Source organism: Martes martes, assembly GCF_963455335.1.
Source record: "Martes martes genome assembly, chromosome: 4".
Lineage (NCBI taxonomy): Eukaryota > Metazoa > Chordata > Mammalia > Carnivora > Mustelidae > Martes > Martes martes.
In genome coordinates this window covers 130676962-130699519 of record NC_137891.1, presented here as the reverse complement: position 1 = coordinate 130699519, position 22558 = coordinate 130676962, and the positions used below count along the sequence as shown (strand labels likewise).

The following is a 22558-nucleotide window of genomic DNA, read 5'->3' as shown; positions in this document are numbered from 1 at the left end:
AAAGCTGTAAGAAGAAAGTAACTTAGGGAAATAGGAAAATATACCATGGAGAAGAACCATCCACAAAAAATTTATATGATATTATTATCCTCCAAGATATAGAGAAGATATTGCATCTATGAATGTAAAATAGAATTTTTAGAAACTTGATTACATAATTATAAGTAGAGGATAAAATTGAGTAAACACCCCAGAAGAGAGGACAAATATAAAAAAAAAAAAAAATGGGGAAGTAAGGGATAAAAAGTAAGAGAGTTAGAGGATCAGTCCAAGAGGTCCACCTGAATAATAGGAGTCATAGAAAGAGAATACACAATGGAGATAATGATGAAATAAATAAAGAATAATGTGTCAGCATGATGGCAGAATAGGAACTCTCACATCCTTATTCTCCCTTAGAAATATCCTATAAATAACTGCAGAATGACTAAAATAACTTAAAAGGAGCTCTAGAAATGAATAAAAGATTTACAGCAACCAAGGAAACACCCAAATAAGAAAAAGTCACAATCAAAACAGCAAGAAGTTTTGTGGCATTTTTACTTGCCCTTCACTACTCTCTCCCCAGTGTGGTGTAGCACAGTCAGGAAGAAGCAGCCCATTTTTAATTTCTCTCCCTTAGGATGGAAAGAGAAGAATAAAACTTGTTTGGAATGTTCAAGCTTGTCTCTGGGCTGCCTAAAGGACTGGTTTGTCTCTCACTTGACTCAAATCCTCAGGAGAGGAACGGCAATATAGTTTAGATATCAGGCTGAAAACCACTGAAGGCAGTAATGATACATAAAACTGCAGGGGAATTGCAGATCCACAGACTCCTAGGAGAAAAACAATTGAGGGTAGAGAATACCAAAAAAAAAAAAAAAAAAAAAAAAAAAAAAAAAAAATCTAAGGCCCCAAAATGAAGTGGGGGAAGACTCTGAGAAATTAAGACACTTAAAGGAACCTGGGGAAAATCAAAAGAAAAGAAAACCATGCACACACTGACCCAGAGGGGATGCCTGCCCAGAAGAGATCTAAGAAGACTTTAACCCTTTACCCTAAGCAGATCTCAAAGCTTAGGGGTTTACTAAATAGTGAAAGTCTTCCATGCAAGTCAGCAAATATTGAAAGAAGTAGCTGTTTTCAAATGTCCAATTTTCAACAATCACAAAACAGAGAAAAAAATAGGGAAACAAGGTCCATTTAAAGAAAATAAATCCTCAGAAACTGTCCCTGAATACACATATCAGACTTACCAGATAAAAACTTTATTTGTGAATTTCATTTTAATTCCAGTAGAGTTAACATACAGTGTTATATTAATTGCAGGTGTACAATGTAGTGATTCAACAGTTTTATACATTATTTGGTGCTCATCAAGATAAGTACTCTTTTTTTTTTTTAAGATTTATTTATTTGAGAGGGAGAGAGAGAGAGAGAACGGGGTGGAGAGGGGGAGGAGAGGGAGACTGAGTCTTAAGCAGATTCCAGACTGAACACTGAGCTGGATGCAAGGTTTTGTCTCACTACCCTGACATCAAGACCTGAGCTGAAACGAAGAATCAGATGCTTTAACCAAATGTGCTGCCCAGGTGCCTCAAGATAAGTACTATTAATACCCTTCATCTATTCTACCCACCTTCCCACCCAGCTCTCCTCTGGTAACAATCAATTTGTTCTTTATAGATAAGAGTCTGGTTTGGCTCTCTTTTTGTTGTTGTTCATGTGTTTTGTTTCTTAAATTCCACAAATGAGTGAAAGCATATGGTATCTGCCTTTGCTTATTTTGCTTAGCATTATTCTCTCTACTTTCATTCATGTTATTGCAAATGTCAAGATTTCATTCTTTTTTATGGCTAAGTAATGTTCCATGGTATGTATGTGTGTGTGTGTGTGTATATATATATATATATATATATACACACACATATCTTCTTTATCCATTTATCTACCAATAGACACTTGGGCTGCTTCCATAATTTGGTTATTGAAAATAATGTTGCAATAAATATAGGGGTGCATAGACTTTTTCAAATTAATGCTTTCATATTCTTTGGGTAAACGCCCAATAGTGGAATTACTGGATCATATCATAGTTCTATTTTTTAAATTAACATATAATATATTATTTGTTTCAGGGGTACAGGTCTGTGATTATCAGTCTTATACAATTCACAGCATGATAGTTCTATTTTTTTTTTTTTTTTGAGGATCCTCCACACTGTTTTCTACAATGGCTGCACTAGTTTGCATTCCCACCAACAGTGCATGAGGTTCCTTTTTTTCCACATCCTCACCAACACTTTGTTGTTTCTTGAGCTATTGATTTTAGCCATTCTGACAGGTGTGACGTGATACTCATTGTGGTTTTGATTTGCATTTCCCAAATCATTAGTGATGTTGAACATCTTTTCGTGTTAGACAAAAACCTTAAAATAACTGTTTTAAATATGCTCAAAGAGACAAAGGAAAACATGGGCAAATAATGAAAGAAAATCAGAGAAACAATATATAACCCAAATAAGATTACCAATAAGGAGATAGAAATTATTTAAAAGAATTAAACAAATTTTGTAGCAGAAAAATAAAATAACTGAATTGAAAAACTCACTAGCATTTCAACAGCCCATGTAAAAAAAAAAAAGGAAAAAATTCAGCAAAATTAAAGATGGATCTTTTGAAATAATAGAGTCTGAAGAACAAAAACAAGAATAGAGAAAAATGAACAGGGAATAAGGAACTTGCAGCATACTAGCAAATGGATCAAAATATGCATTTTGGGGGTCCCAGAAGAAGAGAATAAGAAACAGATATGTTACATGAAGAAATAAGAGCTGAACCTCTCAAATTTGAAGAAACACATACATTTACAAGCTTTATATATGCCAAGTAGGATAAGCAAAATGAGACCCACATTGAGAGACATTATAAAGAAACTCAAAAGCCAAAAACAAAGAAAGAATCTTGAAAGTCACAAGAGAAAAGTGACTCATTACATACAAGGGGTATTCAATAATTTGCACATACATCAGCAGAAACTTTGCATGCCAGGAGGCAGTAGGAGGATATATTTAAAGTGCTGAAATTAAAAAAAAAAAAAAAAAAAAAACACTGTCAACTGAGAATTCTATATTTAGTAAAGCTCTGTGATAATTACTTTTATATGGTAACTTGGTTAAACCATGGTACACAGATGTCTGGCCAAACATTATTCTAGATGTATCTTTAAGTTATATTTTATATGAGATCAACCTTTAAAGCAGGAAACATTGAGTAGAGACAAATATGAGCATTATGTAATAATAGGGTCAATTCACTAAGAAGATATAATAATTATAAACACATATCCACCAAAAATCAGAGGAACAAAATAAATAATAGAAACATCTACAGGCTAAAGACAGAAATATAAGCATTTCTACAATAACAGATTTCAATACCTCATTTTCAACATCAGATATAACAACCAGAGAGAATATCAATAAGAAACAGAGGATTTGAACAATATTACAGACAAACTGGACCTAACAGACATATACAAAACACTCAGAATATACATTTTTCTCAAATGCACATGGAACATTATCTAGGATATTCAATATTTTGGGCCATAAAACAAATCTTAGTAAATTTAAAAATACTGAAATTATCCCAAGTATATTTTCTAATCACAAGGGAATTAAAGTAGAAATCAATAACATAAGGAAAACTGGAAAATTCACAAGTATGTAGAAATTAAATGGGATACTCTTAAATAGCCTATGAAACCAAAAAAAGAAATCTCAGTGGAAATTATAAAATATCTTGAGACAAATGAAAATAAAACACAATATACTGAAATTTCTGGGATTCAGCAAAACCCATGTTAAGAGGCAAGTGTAAGATTATAAATGATTACATTATAAAAGAAGAACAGTATCAAATAAACAGTTTAACTTTAAACTTCATTGACGTGGAAAAAGAATGAACTAAATTAAGCTAGGAGAAGAAAGAAAATAATAAATATCAGAGAGGAGATAAAATAGAGTTATAAAAACAACATAGAAAATCAGTGAACACAAGATTTAGTTCTTCAAAATATAAACAAAATTGATAAAGCTTCAGCTAAAAAGATAAAAAAGAGATAAGGCTCAAAAAACTAAAATCAGAAGTGAAAGAGGGGACATTGCTATGATTTTACAAAAATAAAAAGGATTATTAAAAAACTGTGAATAAATGTATGCAAATAAATTATATAACTTAGATGAAATAGATAAATCCTTAGACTTACACAACCTACTAACACTGAATCATGAAAGAAGAAAACCTGAATAGATCTATAACTCATACGGAGATTGAATCAGTAATCAAAACCCTCCCAAAAAATAAATTAAAAGAACTAATGGCTTTACTAGGAAAGAAGTAACAGCAATCCTTCTCAAACTCTTCCAAAAAACAAAATGAGGGAATATCTCTTTATTCCTATGAGGCTACATTATCTTGATACTAAAGCCAGACAAATAAACTAAAAGAAAAGAAAAACAATATTCTTTATGAATACTGATGCCAAAAATCCTCAAGAATCTATTAACACTCAATTAAGCAACATATTTAAAAGATTATATAACAGGATCACGTGGGATTTATTCTTGGAATACAAGAAGTGATACAACATATGAAAATCAATCTATGTAATACACATTAACAGAATGAAGGAAAAAAAAACATGATCATCATAATCAATGCAGAAAAAAATATTCTGACAAAAATTCAAAACCCTTTGATGATAAAAACACTAAAACAGTAAATAAAAAAAATTGAAAGAAACTAATAAAAGTCATATAAGAAAAAAAAAAAACCCATGCAGCTAACATTTAAGATCAAGAATAAAATACTTAGAATAAACTTAACTAAGGATGTGAAAGACTTGTACACTGAAACCTACAATATGTTTCTGAAAGAAATTAACAGAAATAAAAGGAAAAACAACATATTTGTGGACTACAAGACTTAATATTGCTAAACTACTACTCAATTTTTAGCAGTCTATAAATTCAATGTACTCCTTATAAAAATCCCAATGGTATTTTAGCAGGATAGAAAAATTCATCCTAAAATTCATCTACAATTTCAAGGGACCCCAAAGAGCCAAAACAATCCTGAAAAAGAAGAAAACTGTAGTTTTCATACCTCATCATTTTCAAACATACTATAAAATTATAGTAATCACAATAGTGTGGTTCTGATATAAAAACAGACATACAGATCAATGGAATAAAATAGAAGCCCAGAAGTAAATGCTTGCATATTGGATCAAATGATTCTCAAAATGATTATCAAAATGATTCAATAGGGAAAGAATAGTCTTTTCAACAAATGGTGCTCAGGGACGCCTGGGTGGCTCAGTTGGTTAAGCGTCCAACTCTTGATTTTGGCTCAGATCATGACCCCAGGTCGTGAGACTGAGCCCCATATCTGGCTCCGCACTGTGCATGGAGCCTGTTTAAGATTAAGATCTCTCCCTCTCCTCTTTCCCCTCGCACCCCAAGGCCCATGTCCTCTTTTTCTCAAAAAACAACAAAAAAGTCATGCTCAAAAAACTGGATTCCATGTGCAAAAAGGTAAAGTTGGATTATTACTTTACATAATAAACAAAAATTAACCCCAAATAGATAAAAAATTTTGTGCATCAAAGGGTACTATCAATGAAGTAAAAAGGCGACCCATAGAATTGGAGAAAATACTTGCAAATCATACATTTGTAAGAGATTGATATCTAGAATAAAGAAATCCTGCAATTCAACAGCAACAAAAAAGCAAACACAACAAATAGGAAATGGACAACAAATGACTTAAATAAACATTTCTACAACGAAGATATACATATGACCAATAGGCACATGAAAAGATGCTCAGTATCACTAATTATTAGGGAAATGCAAAATAAAAGCACAATGAGATATGACCTCACATCTATGTGTTTAATGGATGGCTACCATTAAAAAAAAAAGAAGAAAAGAAAAAGAAAAAAAAAAGTGTTACTCAGGATGTGTAGAAATTAGAACCCTTGTGCACTGTTGCTGGGAATGTAGAATGGTGTATCTGCTGTAGCAAATGGTATGGTGATTCTTCAAAACATTAAAAGTAAAATTATCATATGATCCAAGCAATTCCACCCCTGACTATACACTCAAAACAACTGAAAGCAGGGTCTCAAAGAGATATCTGTATACCTATGTTCATAGCAGCATTATTCACAATAGCTAAAATATGGAAGCAACCCAAATGCTGGTTTGGATAAACAAAACATACAGCTGACCCTTGAAAAATGCAGGGATTAGGGTCACCACTCCATTGCACAGTTGAAGTTCCATGAATAACTTTGGCTCCCCCAAAACTTAACTACTAATGGCTTACCATTGGACCAAAAATCTTTTCGATAACATAAACAGTCAATTAACACATATTTTGTATGTTATATATATTATATACTGTATGCTTATAATAATCTAGAAAAGATGTTATTAAGAAAATCATAAGGAAGAGAAAACATATTTAGAGTATTAGTATTTATAAAAAATAAATCTATATAAGTGAGCCTGACCAGTTCAAGGCTATGTTGTTCAAAGGTTGACTATAATAGAATATTAATTATTTTTTTTAAGATTTTATTTATTTATTTGACAGACGGAGATCACAAGTAGGCAGAGAGGCAGGCAGAGAGAGAGAGGAGGAAGCAGGCTCCCCGCTGAGCAGAGAGCCCGATGCGGGGCTCGATCCCAGGATCCTGAGACCATGACCTGAGCTGAAGGCAGAGGCTCAACCCACTGAGCCACCCAGGTGCCCCTGGAATATTAATTATTAAAACCTGAAAAAAGAAAAACAAATGAGACATGCTTCCACACATATCAACTTTAAAGACATCATGCTAAGTAAAATAAGCCAGTCACAAAAGGAAATATTGTGTGATTGCACTTATATGAGATACCTAGAGTAATCAAATTCTAGAAAGAAATAGAAAGTGCTTTTAGAGGTTGAGGGTGTGGGAGGACTGGGAGTTACTGTGTAATGGGCACATAGTTTCAATTGAAGAAAAAAGATGAAAAGTTTCCACAGATGGATGGTCATGATGGTTGCACAATATAAACATACTTAATGTACAGTTAAAAATGCTTAAAATGGTTAAGTTTTATGGTACACATATTACCATAAAAAATATAAGAGAAATACCCAGAACTGAGGGATATAAATTTTCAGAATGAATAACTACAATAAATTGAATAGAAAAACAATCTGGCCAAGCAAGCAAATATTTATGAGACAAATTACTGTGAAATTGCAGAATACCTGGTATAAGAAACAATGCTAAAAGTTTTCAGTCAGAAGGGAAAAACAATAAATAGACATTCATATATATCAAACTAAGAACTAAATGGCAATGGACATCTCAAAGGAAACACTGGAAGTTAGATGATAAAGCGATCCTGAAAAAAATCTGAAAGAAGCTCTACTCAGTCAAATCATCAACCAAATATAAATTAGCATAACAGCATATTTAGGCTTTCAAGCTTTTAAAAAATTTACCTCCTATATATAATTTCTCAGTAAACTCATAGAGAAGGTACTGTATTAAAATAAGAAAATAAACCAAGAAAGACCAAGATATAGAATTCTGGAACTTAGAGTCCCTACATAGCATGGAGACAAATGAATTCTTAGGATCACAGTTGAAGAGATGTACACCAAAATGGAGGGTCTAAGATCAGGTTTAGAGGGTAAACAGTCCTGATTAAATCAGCAAAACGAAAGGTGCAAACAGAAGTATCGTTAAAAAAATTATATATGTGTGAGTATATTTGGGGAGAGTGGTGGTTTGAATGGTATGAGATTTTCAAACAAGTTCTCAAAAACATAGTATAAAAAAGCAAACATATCCTAATATATTGTATGGCTCAGCTGTGAACAATATATACACAGTCATAACAATTACAACAGTAAATACTAATTTACCCCCAAACAGCAGTGATATAATTCTATGGGGAAAATAGAGGAGGGAATATATAAGTGTGTGTATTATGGAGGATTTATAAGAGAATTAAATCTCCATCTTTCACAGTGGAAATCTATAAATAATATCTAACCTCCCCCCAAAAAAAGATATTTTAGCAGAATAAGCATGTTACTTGGAAATATAAAAGTAAACAGCAGAAGAGTTACAAGATAGTATCTTGGGGTATCAGATTGATTGTAGCGGTATGGTGTATGGAACTACTATTTTTCCATCATTTCATTTTTGTTTATAAATCTAGGAATTAAATAATCATACAAATAAAATTGCTTTTAAATAACAATGTAGAGCTTTATAAAATGTATATATAATATACATGAAACTAAACACTGTATATTAAAATAAATGTTGTAAATATATTGTATATACATGAAACTAATGGATAATTGATGAAATATCAAAAGCCACTGACAAGGAACTGGTAGAGATATACAAAATATGATAGTTCATATACAAAGAAAATAAAAGGGGATAAAGATACCATCATGAGTTATAAAAAGAGAAAGATTTGAATATTTAAGAATTAAAAGTTCTGAGAAAGAGAGAAATGAGGAGTTGTTCAATGGATTTAAAATTCTGGTCACACAAGATAAAGTTCTAGAGATCTGCTGTGCAACATTATGACTAAGGTTAACAATATTGTATTTTGCACTTAAAAGTCTGTTGAAAGAATAGGTCTCAGGGTAAGTGTTTTTATCATAATAATTTTAAAAGACTTAAGAGAAAACATTGAGAAAATTGAAAATAATTTTATAAAAATTATTATATGATTTTTCTGTGAAAGATAGAGGTAAAGAATGCCATCGATCACACATAAAATTTTATCAGAAAAAATTCTGCAAAAACAACAAAAAGAAGTATACATTTGATAACCAAAATCTTATTAACATAGGATAAAATGTACTTTATCGACAAAACAATTATGTTGAAAGCCTGAAGGAAATTAAATATTATTACTTAATTGAAATCATTATATTAATCTAATACTTGACAGATTTCCTGAAAGAGGAACCATGCTGACATAGCTATACAGCAAGAAAGCTATCAACTCAATTTGGTTCCTGCCTACACCTATTTCTCTTAATTCCCCCCTGATGCTCAAAATCCAGTTCTTGATAAACACAAAACAACTTTCTGAATATGTACATTTATATAATATTAAATGAGATATGCATATTTTCTCTAAACGTCTCAACCTGTAATTCATAGAATCATATATTTATAGTTCAAAATTAACATCCCTAATTTCTAATGAATTTACTCATCAAAATATATTCGTTCATATAATTTAAAAATTCATATAACTAACCTCTTTGAGTGAGATGTCTTGATTTTTTTGATTTTATACCAATTTCTTTTGTTTTTAATTCATATATAATAGAAGAAACATGTTTACTCTGTTCTCTAGAATTTTTTAAATAAACAGGAGAATGTATAATCTGTGGAAACAAAATAAAAGCAATGATAACCACAATAATGTCTGTTATATACTTTTTCAAGTTCTCAAAGAACTCTCACATTTATTACACACTATAATGATTGATTTTATTTTTTTAAAAATACCAAGAAAAACCTGTAAGATAGGCAGAGTTAGGAAAAGATGTAAAGAGCTCCATTGTATATGATTTTGATAAATTGTTTATTAAGAATTAATGATATACTTTGGATCATGCTTGAAGGGAGACTGAGGGGAAAAGGGTCCTGTCAGGAGGGTGCCAGGACAAAACAAAACAAAACCCACCAAGAAAAACAAGGAATAAACAAAGAGAAGAAAGACTGTGTTGCCCAAGAAGCCTAAAGAAAGATTTAGGTTAAGAGACGGTAGACAAAACTATTTTACAGAATACTAAAAAAGATAGTAACATTGAAAGAAAGATAAATGGGACCAGAATTATCACAAATTTTTTTTTTTAAGATTTTATTTATTTATTTATTTGACAGACAGAGATCACAAGTAGGAAGAGAGAGAGGGCGTAGCAGGCTCCCTGCTGAGCAGAGAGCCCGATGTGGGGTTTGATCCCAGGACACTGGGATCATGACCTGAGCTGAAGGCAGAGGTTTTAATCCACTTTAACCCCAGGTGCCCCGAATTATCACAAATCTTAAAAGTACAAATGGATCTGGTATGTGTGAAAGGAATAACAAGCAGAATATTGAAAAAAACTTGGTGGAGAGTTGGGGGCACTATCAGATGTAAACTAAAAAATGTCTGTAAATTGGTAGGGAATATTTTAATAATTAATACTGTGTTGTCTGCCTTTGTCTTCACAGTCTATCTACCACAGTGCAAAGGATCCACCAGGTCATCAGAAACCCAGGCTTTTTCAAAGTTTATCATCTCTTTCTTGCCCTCTATATGGCTTCTATCCTCAAGGTTTACTCATGAGTCAAGATAGCTACTGGAGCTCTACACACAATGTCTGTATTTCAGTCAGCAAGATGGAGGAAAAAGGTAAAATGACAAAAGGCATAGGCCATGTGTCTTAAGGTGCTTTCTCAGAGGTCCTTCAAAAAACTTCTGTTTATATCTTATTGACCACTCATAGTGACAAAGGAGAGGGTAAGCAATGCAGTCTTTTGGGTAGGTACTTTGCTGCCTGGAGTAAAATTTCAGGGTTTTTACCAAGAAAGAAGAAAAGGACAGATACTGGTAGACAACCACAGTATACAACAGAGAAAACGATCAGAATTTTGGAAGGAGATATACATTTGTATTTTGAGATACATTCCCAGGGACATTATGCATTCCTTGATGAGTACCACTGGTCTAAATTCTAAGGACTCACAAATATGTATCTTCAATAGTATTCCTTTCTGAGTTGTTTCCTTTTTATGTAGTACCTATGAGCTGTGCCCTTTCACCCCGGAAAATCTCACAGACATCTCATACTCGATAGAACTGAATTCCTATCTTTCCTCCAAAGCTATTATAACTTATTTCTGGTTTTGGTGAATAGCACCACCTTCATCCAAGAAGATGAGAGTCACATAAACTCTCTAATATGTGACAGCAGATAGGATTTTGAAATTAAAAAAAAAAAAATCACTGTATTTCCCCTACCTTGACCTGCTTACTTGTCCAAACCTCCTTTATTCTACAATTTAGGAGAAACACTTGGTTATGTTTCCTGGTGCCCTGTATTTATCATTTTCTGCCTAAATTCCTATAATGCACAAAACAGATGTATTTAAATGAATAGCCTTGAGTTTCTATCTTTTAAATTTTATATGTGATATTCTCTAATTTATTGAAAATAATCTGTCTTTATGCAATGACTCATTGTGCAAGAATTTTTTTTTTAAGATTTTATTTATCAGATAGAGATCACAAGTAGGCAGAGAGGCAGGCAGAGAGAGAGAGGAAGGGAAGCAGGCTCCCTGCTGAGCAGAGAGCCCGATGCAGGGCTCGATCCCAGGACCCTGAGATCATGACCTGAGCCAAAGGCAGAGGCTTTAACCCACTGAGCCACCCAGGTGCCCCTGTGCAAGAATATTTTTTTTTTTTTTGTGCAAGAATTTTTTAATGCTTATAATGGATACTAGGTATTATGTAGTCCTGGAATGAATCTCAGTTATTATTCTTCACTAAAAATCCTTCACTAGTTATCGTACATAATTTCTTTCCATTCTTCCTATGACAAAAATACTAGTTTTTGCTACAAAGACAGGTAAGCAGTTACTTCTGAGCTTATACATTCTCCTTATATTAATTTTTTTTCTAAAGTTTCTGAGAGGGCACCTGGGTGGATCAGTGGGTTAAGCTTCTGCCTTCGGCTCAGGCCATGATCTCAGGGTCCTGGGATCAAGCCCCACGTTGGGCTCTCTGCTTAGCAGGGAGTCTTCTTCCCCCTCTCTCTCTGCCTGCCTCCCTGCCTACTTGTGATCTCTGTCAAGTAAATAAATAAAAGCTTTAAAAAAAATAAAGTTTGTCAAGAATAACTATAACATAATATCAACACATTATCAAAATATAACATTATTTTAAGTAATATTACTGCTATTCTCACTTGGGTCCAGTTCTTTCTATTAAACAAAGTATTATAAAAATAATGTAGACTACTCTTCTGCAATCAATTATGTAACAATCAATTGTAAATGCTTCTTCAACCTCAAATTCACCTATCAGTCCTCTTCAATTAGTCTTCTGTATCATCATTATTGTGTTTTGTTACTTCTATAAATTTTGGTCTATTTTTATAACTACTATCTCTCTCTACTAACAATGCAATTCATCATACATTAAAAATCATCCCCAATTTTATATAAACTACAAAAACGGACCCTTTAGAATGTAAGGATATGTTTAGCAATCTATTTCTACTAATACATATTCTTCTGCCTTTCCCTGAAAGAATAAAGGAAAATTTTAAAATAAGTGTGTATCTGTCGAATCTGAGTATCCAATCTCTATAGAGGTCTGGGGCAAGATGGCGGAGAAGTAGGAGACCCTATGACCCTATTTCAACTGGTCCCCTAAAGTGAGCTAATTATGTACCAGAACATTCTGAACACCCATGAAATCAGGCTGAGATGTAGGAATATACACTTCTGGATCTCTATGGGGGCAGAAGACTCCAGTGGAGAGGTAAAGCAGAGTGGGAATCTATCACAAATAAAATTAATTTATAGAATCATGAAATTTAAAAATTAGATACTGAAGGAGCACCTGGGTGGCTCAGTCAGTTAAGTGTCTCCCTTCAGCTCTGGTCATGGACCCAGCCCAGCATAGCTTCTCCCTCTTCCTCTGCCTACAGCCCCCCACCCCTGGTTTGTGCTCCCCCTCTCTCTCTCTCTCTCTGTGTCAAATAAATGAATAAAATCATTTAAAAAATTAGATACTAAAATTTTACATTTTTAATATTTTTATTCTATTTAAAAATTAAATATGTAGCTAGTAAGTTCCTTTCAGAAATATATTTTCTTTAGTTCTTCCACTTACCCTTTTTCATATACCTACATGCCATTCCTTGTCATCATTTAAAATAATTTTCCTTTCCTTGGCTTTTATAAAAGAAGAATCTGCGACAAAGTTTGCATATATGACAGTGAAACAAATCTAGGAAGATGAACATCTAAATTCCTAAGTGAACTGAGACATACACAGGCTACCAAGGTAAAGAAACTGCACTTTTCTGAATACATAGTACAAGAAGGAAAAGAAAGGATGAGCCCCTTACTGATACTTAAAATCATGGAGAAGGAAAAGTTATCAGAAGAATGAGAATAATCTAATAAATATCTTGTTTTCAATAGCAGAAAGTCTATTCTATTAACTGACATACCGTAATTCCAATACTGGTCCTCAATAATTTTAGAAAGTAAAGTTAAGGATATTTGGTAGCATTTGGAAGAGGAATAAATTACCAGGGAGCAGTATAAGTTAACAGGTGAATACATCAGATATAATTTCATTTTTAACAGGTTCAAAATTAACTCAGCTTCAAACACCCTCTATATGATAAACCTTAATTTCTGTAGTATGTTCAGATAAATGTTTTCATAACTTTGGAAAGATAACATGATTCGATGCAAATCAGAGATGTTGAGTCATCACATGAAAGAGAGTAAGGATTCATAAAATGATGCAACCTGAAGTGAGATCTCAATTGTCACAAGCAGGCTTGTTAGCCCTGTCATGATCAATATTTATGCAAATGATTTGAATAATAATAAAAGGAAATGTTTATGACATTTTTAGGTGAGGTGTCAAAAGAACAAAACCAGTTAACACAAGATAGAAATTTTAAATATTTTCAATAGACAGGAGCAATCAACCAAATTAAACAGATGAAATGTAATAGAAATAAATATTACAATTGGGCAAAATGCATTTCATTTCTGTAATACATAATGTAATTTAAAATCATGAATGATAAGAGGATACAATATTGTAATTAAAAGAGCAAATTAAGAGTCCATTGTAGGATGACCTTATGCTATATTAAGCATTTTATCTAGAATGAAGAAAATCACACATATTACCATATGTGTAATATGACCACATGTCTTACCATATTAATTTCTGATGAGAACCATAGCTGAAGCAGGTCAGGGCAACATATTTTCAGGTAAGGATAGATAATCTTGAACGTGAAAAGAGAGCAGCCTACCTACTAAGTTATTTTTAAAGTAAGCCCTATATAAATAAGCCATATTTAAATCCAGAGTAGAAAAGAGGCAACAAAGAGAGATTCAGGCTTCTTACCTCCCCCAATTACCACCTCCCTCATCTTATAAAATGATAGCAGACTCTTGTTCAAACCACAAGAACTTAGAATTTGTTCTCTATTTTATGCTCTTTCCTGAAACTCTGTATCTAAGCCATCAGCAAATCTTGACAATTATACTTCCTAAATGTATTTCAAATCTGTCTTCTTCTCTTCCTTTTTTATATTACCTCTCTAGTCTAAGCTATAGTCACCCCTTCTAACCACAAATGGTCTTCTGTTGGCTTCTGCCTTCACACCAGATCTTACAAGATTCAGTTACATTTATTACAGTTATATTTATCAAAAGATAAATCTGATCATGTTTATTTTTAGCTTTACATTTCCTGATTGCTGTCCAAGGTGCCAGTCCTTACTATGAGCTTGAAAAGCCAGCAAATATGGCCCTGGGTCACATAGTCAAATTCATTTCATTCTACCCTTGACTTTATTCATCATACTCTTACAACATTGGATTTCATTCAGTCCTTTGAACCCAACTCAAAACAATCTATCCCAGGCCTCAGGTCCTTGTGCAAGCTCTTTGTTCTATCTAGAATACACTCCTACACTTTTCATGACTACCTTCTCATCCTTCAGGTCTTAACTTTTATCTCCTCAGAAAAACATTCTATGGCAATCTTATGAGAACTAGAACTTCTCCGATTACCCTATCTCAGCAACCTATTTATTTTATTTACATTTATCACAGATTTGTTCACTTGGATTATAACTTGGTTTTCACTTTTTGTTTTTTCCTAGAATCTATCTAGTTCACCAGGGTAAGGACTTTGCTTGTCTTCCTTACTTAGTGCCAAGAATGGCCCCTGACACTCAGCAAATATTCAATAATTATATGCTAAATGTGTAATAAATAGTAGCAAAGACAAGTACTAGAACGGATGAGTGGAGGTTTAGGAACTTTGGTTCAATATACTATAAAGTGAAACTCCCTTTTCAGAGTGAGTCCAACCAGACATAATCTAAAGACAAATTCCTAGCTTACATTTTTTTAAAGGATTCTATCCCAAATAACACTTTCCAACATTTTCTCTTTTAATCCTGAAATCTCCATACTGTACAGTTACTCCAAAGGTTTTTACTCAGCAACACTTTTACCACTCTTTCATCCCCTTTTTCATCAACTTAAACTCTTAATTTTCTAGAGTCTCTTCTACTTAACCATTCCTCAATATGTTACACGTACAAAAAGCATAAACATAATCATCTGGTAAGAATAATTATGCATCTACTTGGGCACATCACTCTACTGTCTGTTGTTCTACATCACAATAAACCAGAGAACCAAAATGGCAATGAAAGAGCTCTTCTTTGACAGTACTGAGTAGAAAAGCCAGGAAAAAATAATCTATAATAGCTACAAAAGCTGGGAGAGACATATGTATACAAATTAATCTCACATAATCATAAGAAAAAACTTTCAGAACATTACTGAAAATTGGAATAGATTAACTGAGGTGCTATGGAACTCCCTATAATTGACAAACTAAGTACATGCTTGTAAAATATCAGATGGATGATTGTACCAGATATTTATTTTCCCCAAGAGAGATGATAATTAACATTTAAAAATTGAGAAGTGGTGACAGTGGCAACAATTTTCTCTACTTTCTAGACCAAGGTTAAATATTTTATACTAAACTCTTCTGTCTCAGAAAATCAAGATTCATTTTCAATCCTTAACAGTTTGAGTTAGTGTTAGTTAGTGTTCTAAGACTGTAGTTTTGTTTTCAGATTATGTATTACACAAATCAGAGCCCTTTAATTTTAAAGCATATTATAAGTCTTTAACCAAAGCAGATTGACAGAGACTCAATGTTACATTATCTATTTGTATACTGTTTATACTATAATTGACCAAGCATTTGCTTTGTCTACACTACATATGGTCATTATTAGGAGGCTCCATTTGAAGGATTATCTCAAAAACCTCTTTAGAATCATTAGTTCTTTGGTATCCTACCACCTGTTTTCTCATGCTTTTGTTCCCTTTCCTCTTCCCAGCTAAGACATCACCTTTAAAAGTGCTAACTTTAGTAATATGCTAAAACCCAAACTAAAAATTTTACCCTTTTTCATCTGAATGAAAACTGTTAACTCTACTGTTTGGCTACGTAGCCTCTCATTAAGTTTAGCAAGCTATAGCTTCAACAGAGGAGAGGCTAACATACACTTGAACTCTGCTTTTAAGACTAAGTGATGGTTAACAGGGGGAAAAAAAAAACATGGAAAAAGGGGAATGATTTAAAATAAAGTTTTATGAGAAAAATTACTTTTTAAAATAGTCCCCTAGAAGCAACTGACAGGTTTAACTGCTATTTGAAAAACTGTTATTATCTTGTATTTGTTCCCAATCTTACTTTATCTTAATGAAGATGACTAGAAATGATAATACTCTGGATACATGAGGAAGAGAATTCACAAAGGATGACCTGGATAAACAAATATAGGACACATAGTAGATAGAGAAAGAAGTGCGATATTTCTCTTCTATACACAAAAAGTAGCCATGGGAAATGAAGGTGACTGAATATTATATTTTGCTGCAAATGTCCATTTAAAGAACACATGGGGAAAAAAGAATAATAGGTATGTTCCCTCAGTTAAAGAATGGTTAAGGTCTAAGGTCCATCATTACCAAGATTAGAGGTGCCAGTGTATAAATTACTGAGGCCTACTCTGTCTGCTACATTCCTGTGGATACTTGCTAGTAGCAGTTGTCAACCCCAGTAAAAAGAGATGCTGCAAACTTCCATAAAGATTTTAGAATAGGTTATAATTTCAAGTTGAGAGAACATAGTACTAGTTCATTAATAATAATAATTGGTATTAGATAGAGTAAGTAAAAGGCATGAAAACTTTTACAGTATACAGATTTATGTTTCTTTAAAAGTCTCATTATTATTTGTATAATATTATATATATTTTATATATTAATATATTAAACATATATTTACTTATTATTTACGTGACAGTGCAATTCTATTTGAAATCTTATTTTTTACTAACATATTGATTATACTGTCTGATAGCCAATGTATTATATAGTAATAATTTAGAATAATTCTGTATCTGGTTTACCTAAAATCCACAATTTTAAAAGTGTGTAACTCTACAAATATTATTTTGTTTATAACTTTCAAAGCACTTATGCATTCTACTTTATATCATAGTTAAGTACATTTCTCACCCCTAGAAGAAATTATTCTCTCTGAGGACTGGGTCTGTGGTTTACTTATCTCGATATCCCTGCACCACTTTTTGGATTGGATTCTTCAACCTCTGTTGCAGTATCAACTCACAAATAACAAAAAAGGATTGAGAAATTTGATTAGTTTATTCAACAAATATGTATTGCGTGCCAACTACATCCATGGCACCATGCTAGGCATCAGTACAAAGCTATTATTTTGTGAATACTTAAATTGTAGACTTCTTGAAATATTTCATAATTTAATGATTAATATTCTATGCAGATACGGAAAACAGGAAGCAAGATAAGAAATTCAAAGTGAGAAAAACTTTGTTTCCAATTAAATGTGATTTGATTAAACTGAAACTGAGGATATCTACAGAGAGACAAAGACACAGAGAGGGAGAGAGATAGTTGAGAACATAGGCTTTAATGGCTTAATACTAAATACATTCCTAATAAGAATCTGCATTTATTAATCCTCATGTGTTATTTAGTTATGATATTTTTAAATCAGTAAATCTAATCATTTTGAAATGAAAAGAGACAGGGTATATATTAGCAGTATAGGTTAATACTGCTTAAGTGATCACCAAATGAGACAAGTTCATATGGTGGTGTAAAATTTAATGACGGGCAACGAAACAGAATTTTCTAAAGAAAAGAAAAAAACTTTTCCTTACTAGTAACATATATAGATCAAGAGTCTATATTTCTGTGTGTATTTAACAATGCCCACATTTATCAGAAGAGAAAAAAGAACAGATAGAGACTGCCAACATTTTACTGATGTTTAGGTTGCTCTCCTTTACCCTAAGTATCTTAAGCAAATCCAGCATTTTGGAGAGTATATATGTTTTAAATTAGGGTTTAGAATCCAAGGAAGCAGTTCTCTCTCTCTCAATCTCTCTCTCTCTCTCTCTCTCTCGTGCACACACACACACACAAAATCCTCAATAAATTAACAGAGTAACCATATACATAATTATGCTTCTAAGTAAAGCACCTTATAACCAACTTAAATATGCTTTATGCATACATATTGATAAACTATCAAATTGATTCAATAAGAATTACTTGGGTAATATTTTCTGAAATTGAAGTTTTAGCCTCCTGCAACTGGGAGTAATATACTCATTTGGGAGTTTAAAATATTAGTAAATATTGCTTCATATAAGCTTTTATTACACTACTAAGGACTAAAATTGTTTCAAATGAAGTTTAATTATGTTCTTTCCTTCTGAATGCTACATATGTGCTAGGAACTGTAGGGCAGAGGGAGAGAGACTGACTAAGTGCTATCACTGACTCTGGTTACCCATCCCAAAAGTTCTATAGCCCCAGTACAAATCTCTGGGTTGGCTTGACTTCAGAGTCAACAACCTCAGCTCTACTGCACTTATAGGAAATATTTCAGCTATGGTCCAGAGTTTATTATTTACATGAGGTCCAGTATTGCTGTGGCTGAATAAAAGGACTCAAAACTGTAGTCACCAAAACTTTAAAAGATACAAACAGGCTTATTTCAGGATTGTAAGTTATTAGAGAAGGTATTGCCAGAATTTTTAAATTCATTAAACATCAGCTGAAATATAAAAAATAAAAAAAAAATGCCTGCAACTTACTATGAGTCCCTCCAGGCTTTCCAGGTGAATATTGTCATGAAACACCCATGCTTAGATGGAATATCTCTAAAACTATCCCCAATAGACCAGAAAGCAGCAGTGTGATAGTTAATATTTTCTAAGTCATGGAACTTAAATCTATTATAAGAAATTCTATGTCAATTTCTAGATGACTCATAAAACACTAATTTTTGTCATTCAAGGCACAGACCAATATTGAAATACATAGAAACAGACACTCTTTTACCTTGAACAAATAAAAATTCATTCTAAGTAAGTGGTAAAGAATGGGTCATTTTATTGATTTTGTTATCTTTTTTATTAGAAAAAGATGGACAGCTTGAAAATTCTGAATTATCAGTTTTGTAAAGCAAAATTTTTATGATGGTAAGTTTCACTGGACTTAAAAATGGTCATATTAACTTTCTTGTATGAGGAAGTAAATAATTTCATGATCATTTTTATGCAAGTTTCAAACTGTTAAAATATCCTGGCTTGGATGAATTACTAAATGTATTTCTCTTTTCAACTTTACACTTATCTTGTGTGTACAGCTGATATCCCTAGTGTCCAATCAGAGACAGGTTTTCATCCTGTTGTCCAGGGAATGATGTGCACAATTCCTTTTGACACTGATGAGAGGTGAATACATAAATCCAGCCCACTTCAGTGAAAATTGACCCATATTTTTTTTTTACCCTGAAGAAAAATACAGTGATAAAGTTTAAAGATGGAAAAATATACAGTTAAACTCTTGAGGTGTACCATTAGTTAATGATAGCAAATATTATATTTTGCCTTGAGGACAGCGAGCTCCAGATTTGCTTTTAGGTGCTCACGAATTCTAATAATCATGGTTCTATGTGATAGCAAGAAACCTAAAAGTATGAATGATAGGTTTTTTACATTTCAATGAATTCAGAAGTTTAAGTTAAAAAGGAAAGACATGCTTTTTACATATTTTCTCCTACATCTACTCTTCGCTGAGATGTTTCTTTAAGAAATGAGTATGGGGGGGGGCATGTGGGTGGTTCAGTGGGTTAAGCCTCTGCCTTCGGTGGCTCTGGTCATGATCCCAGCGTCCTGGGATCAAGCCCTGCGTCATAGTCCGGCTCTCTGCTCAGCGGGGAGCCTGCTTCCCCCTCTCTCTCTACCTGCATGTCTGCCTACTTGTGATCTCTGTCAAATAAATAAATAAAATATTTAAAAAAATATGAGTATGGGCATTTCCTATATATTTAGTAATGGAGAATATCCATTCTTTCCCACACAAAGACTATGCCCCAATTAAAAAAAAGATGGATCTTGGATAAGACTCTAATGTTGTCTCTGAACTAGTATTTTCAAGATTTATCAACATTCTTAAGATCTGGGGGAAAAAATTACTTAGCATAGTGAGTCAGATCAATTGACCCTATTCCAAGTACCCTACCTCTAATTGTATCAAAAAGAAACATGCTGCAAAAAGTTAAGGCTCTCCATTTTCATTTTCTTTAATCATTCATTAAAAATTAATTCATTAATTTATCTATATAATTTATTTTTAGTTTGTTTATATAATCAGCCTATAACATTTCTGGAATAATGAATTTTATTATAATGACCACAGTGTGGAGTAACCCCTTTATCTTCTTTATCTTTGAAAGGTATTCTAAGTTCTAGTATAACAGTACTGGCAAAAAAAATGTTTTATATACATAGTTCATAACTTTATAAGATCTTTTTGCACTGTTTTATTTTTGACTTGCATCTTACTTTCATCTGTCATCTTTCAATGATAACCTTATTTTTTCCTGCCCACACAGAAAAAGCTCAGTGATAAACAGATTTCTGTTAGCTACTTTCTTCATAGTAGCATGGTAGAATAATATTTTAAGAAAATATACTAAAATTATTCATGAGTCATAATTCAAAATAATATAAGTAGAGTTTAGATTATACTTCTTTTAAATGCAACAAATAGTATTTTCAATCAGTAAATATTTGTTAAGTGCCTCCTATGTGCATTTCACTGTGCTAGATAAAGGGTGGCAAAACAAAATAAAATGCAACCTGTAGTAGAGTGATTTATTTTCCTAGAGTAAAGACATCCACATAAAAGTCACTTTCCAAGGAAGAAGCATATAAATAAATTTAAGTAGAAACATACACAAGAAAAATAGTAGCAACAATACTCCAGTCAAATCAGGAAAATATACTTACTTAATATTGAAAAAGACCAAATCTTGGTACTGGGACATTACCAGGGACTTTATTCTTTTGTTTGATGCTGCAAGCTGAAGTGAAGACAGACAGATAGAGAGGAACCATTCTGGGAACAATCACATTCTTAAACAGAATAATAAGTAAAGAGATTCTGGGAAGGAGGTTTTGGCCTTGGTGCCAAGAACTTAAGGTGAATGAATGAAGGCATTTTAATGCCTACTTTATGTACAGAGCATTTGATCGTATATTGTAGAAAGAAGGCAATGTGCTAGAATGGAGGTGAATTGGAAGGAAACAATGCTAAAATTTTACATATCAGCTCTATCTATGAAAAAGAAAAGATTTTGCTTTCAATAATTGGCTAATTCATAGCACCCAAGATCAAATATAGTTAATTTTAATACTAGAATCTCTCACAAAGGCAGCAATGGTTCTGTCTTGAAGAAAAAGCTGCTGATGAGATACACTCTGTTTGGGTAATCACCCTTTTCCTCCTTTGGAGCTATTAAATCATCAAATACAGACTCCACTCTCCAATTCTAGGGTCTAAAATAAGAGACAATTAACTTCTCTGGAGCAATACTTAAGAGTTCCCTATGAATTTACATTTGCTCAAAGCCTGACATATAATTCTGGTAATTAATTTTTTATCTCCTTCTGAGCCTTCATCACTCTATTTGCCTTCTCTATGTTTCCCAGTTCTAACTTGATATCTGCCTTGGGCCATTTCCCAAGCCTTCATTCCAGCAATGCAATATCTGACCCCAGTTTTCTTCTTAAGACAGTCCTTTAACACAGTGTCCAGGCCTTGATACTTGAGGACAGATCTCATTAATACCAGCTTTCTATTTCAACCTGACCCAATTTCAATGTTGCTAAGCTTTTCACAGTAGTTCATGAATTGTTGCTAGCCATGTGATGGTGAATAAAGGTGACAGTACTCATTAGATGTGGAGCTACTTACCAAACTGACTCTCCTTTGCTAGTTCCTCAAACCACAACCATTCTGTGTCTCCTGTACTACTTCATTGGTCAAGCCCAAATTCTTTCTTAATTAACCCAACCAATTTTACTTTAATTAAAATACCTTTTCCTGTGAATAATAAGATAAAATGTAAAAGTTCCAATTTGAATGCCACTGTAAATACTGTAAATGTCATCAGAAGGTTGAGATCATTGTAAAGCATCTTGAAGAAAATGGGAACATGAATTAGGCAGATGTGAAAAAGTAGATGATGCTTAATTTACATAAGGAAATCATGTGGCAAACAGGTAAGAATAA

General features: G+C 32.8%; 1 protein-coding gene across 1 annotated transcript in view; it reads right to left on the bottom strand.

Moving 5' to 3' along the window:
* Positions 1 to 22558, bottom strand: part of LRRIQ3 (leucine rich repeats and IQ motif containing 3) — a gene marked incomplete at both ends in the record, with an annotated part of 165997 nt that overhangs the window by 57195 nt on the left and 86244 nt on the right. Inside the window, one exon of the mRNA XM_080801812.1 lies at positions 9336 to 9465. Within this exon, the coding sequence (XP_080657938.1) occupies positions 9336 to 9465 (130 nt within the window). The remainder of the gene's footprint in view (positions 1 to 9335; positions 9466 to 22558) is intronic.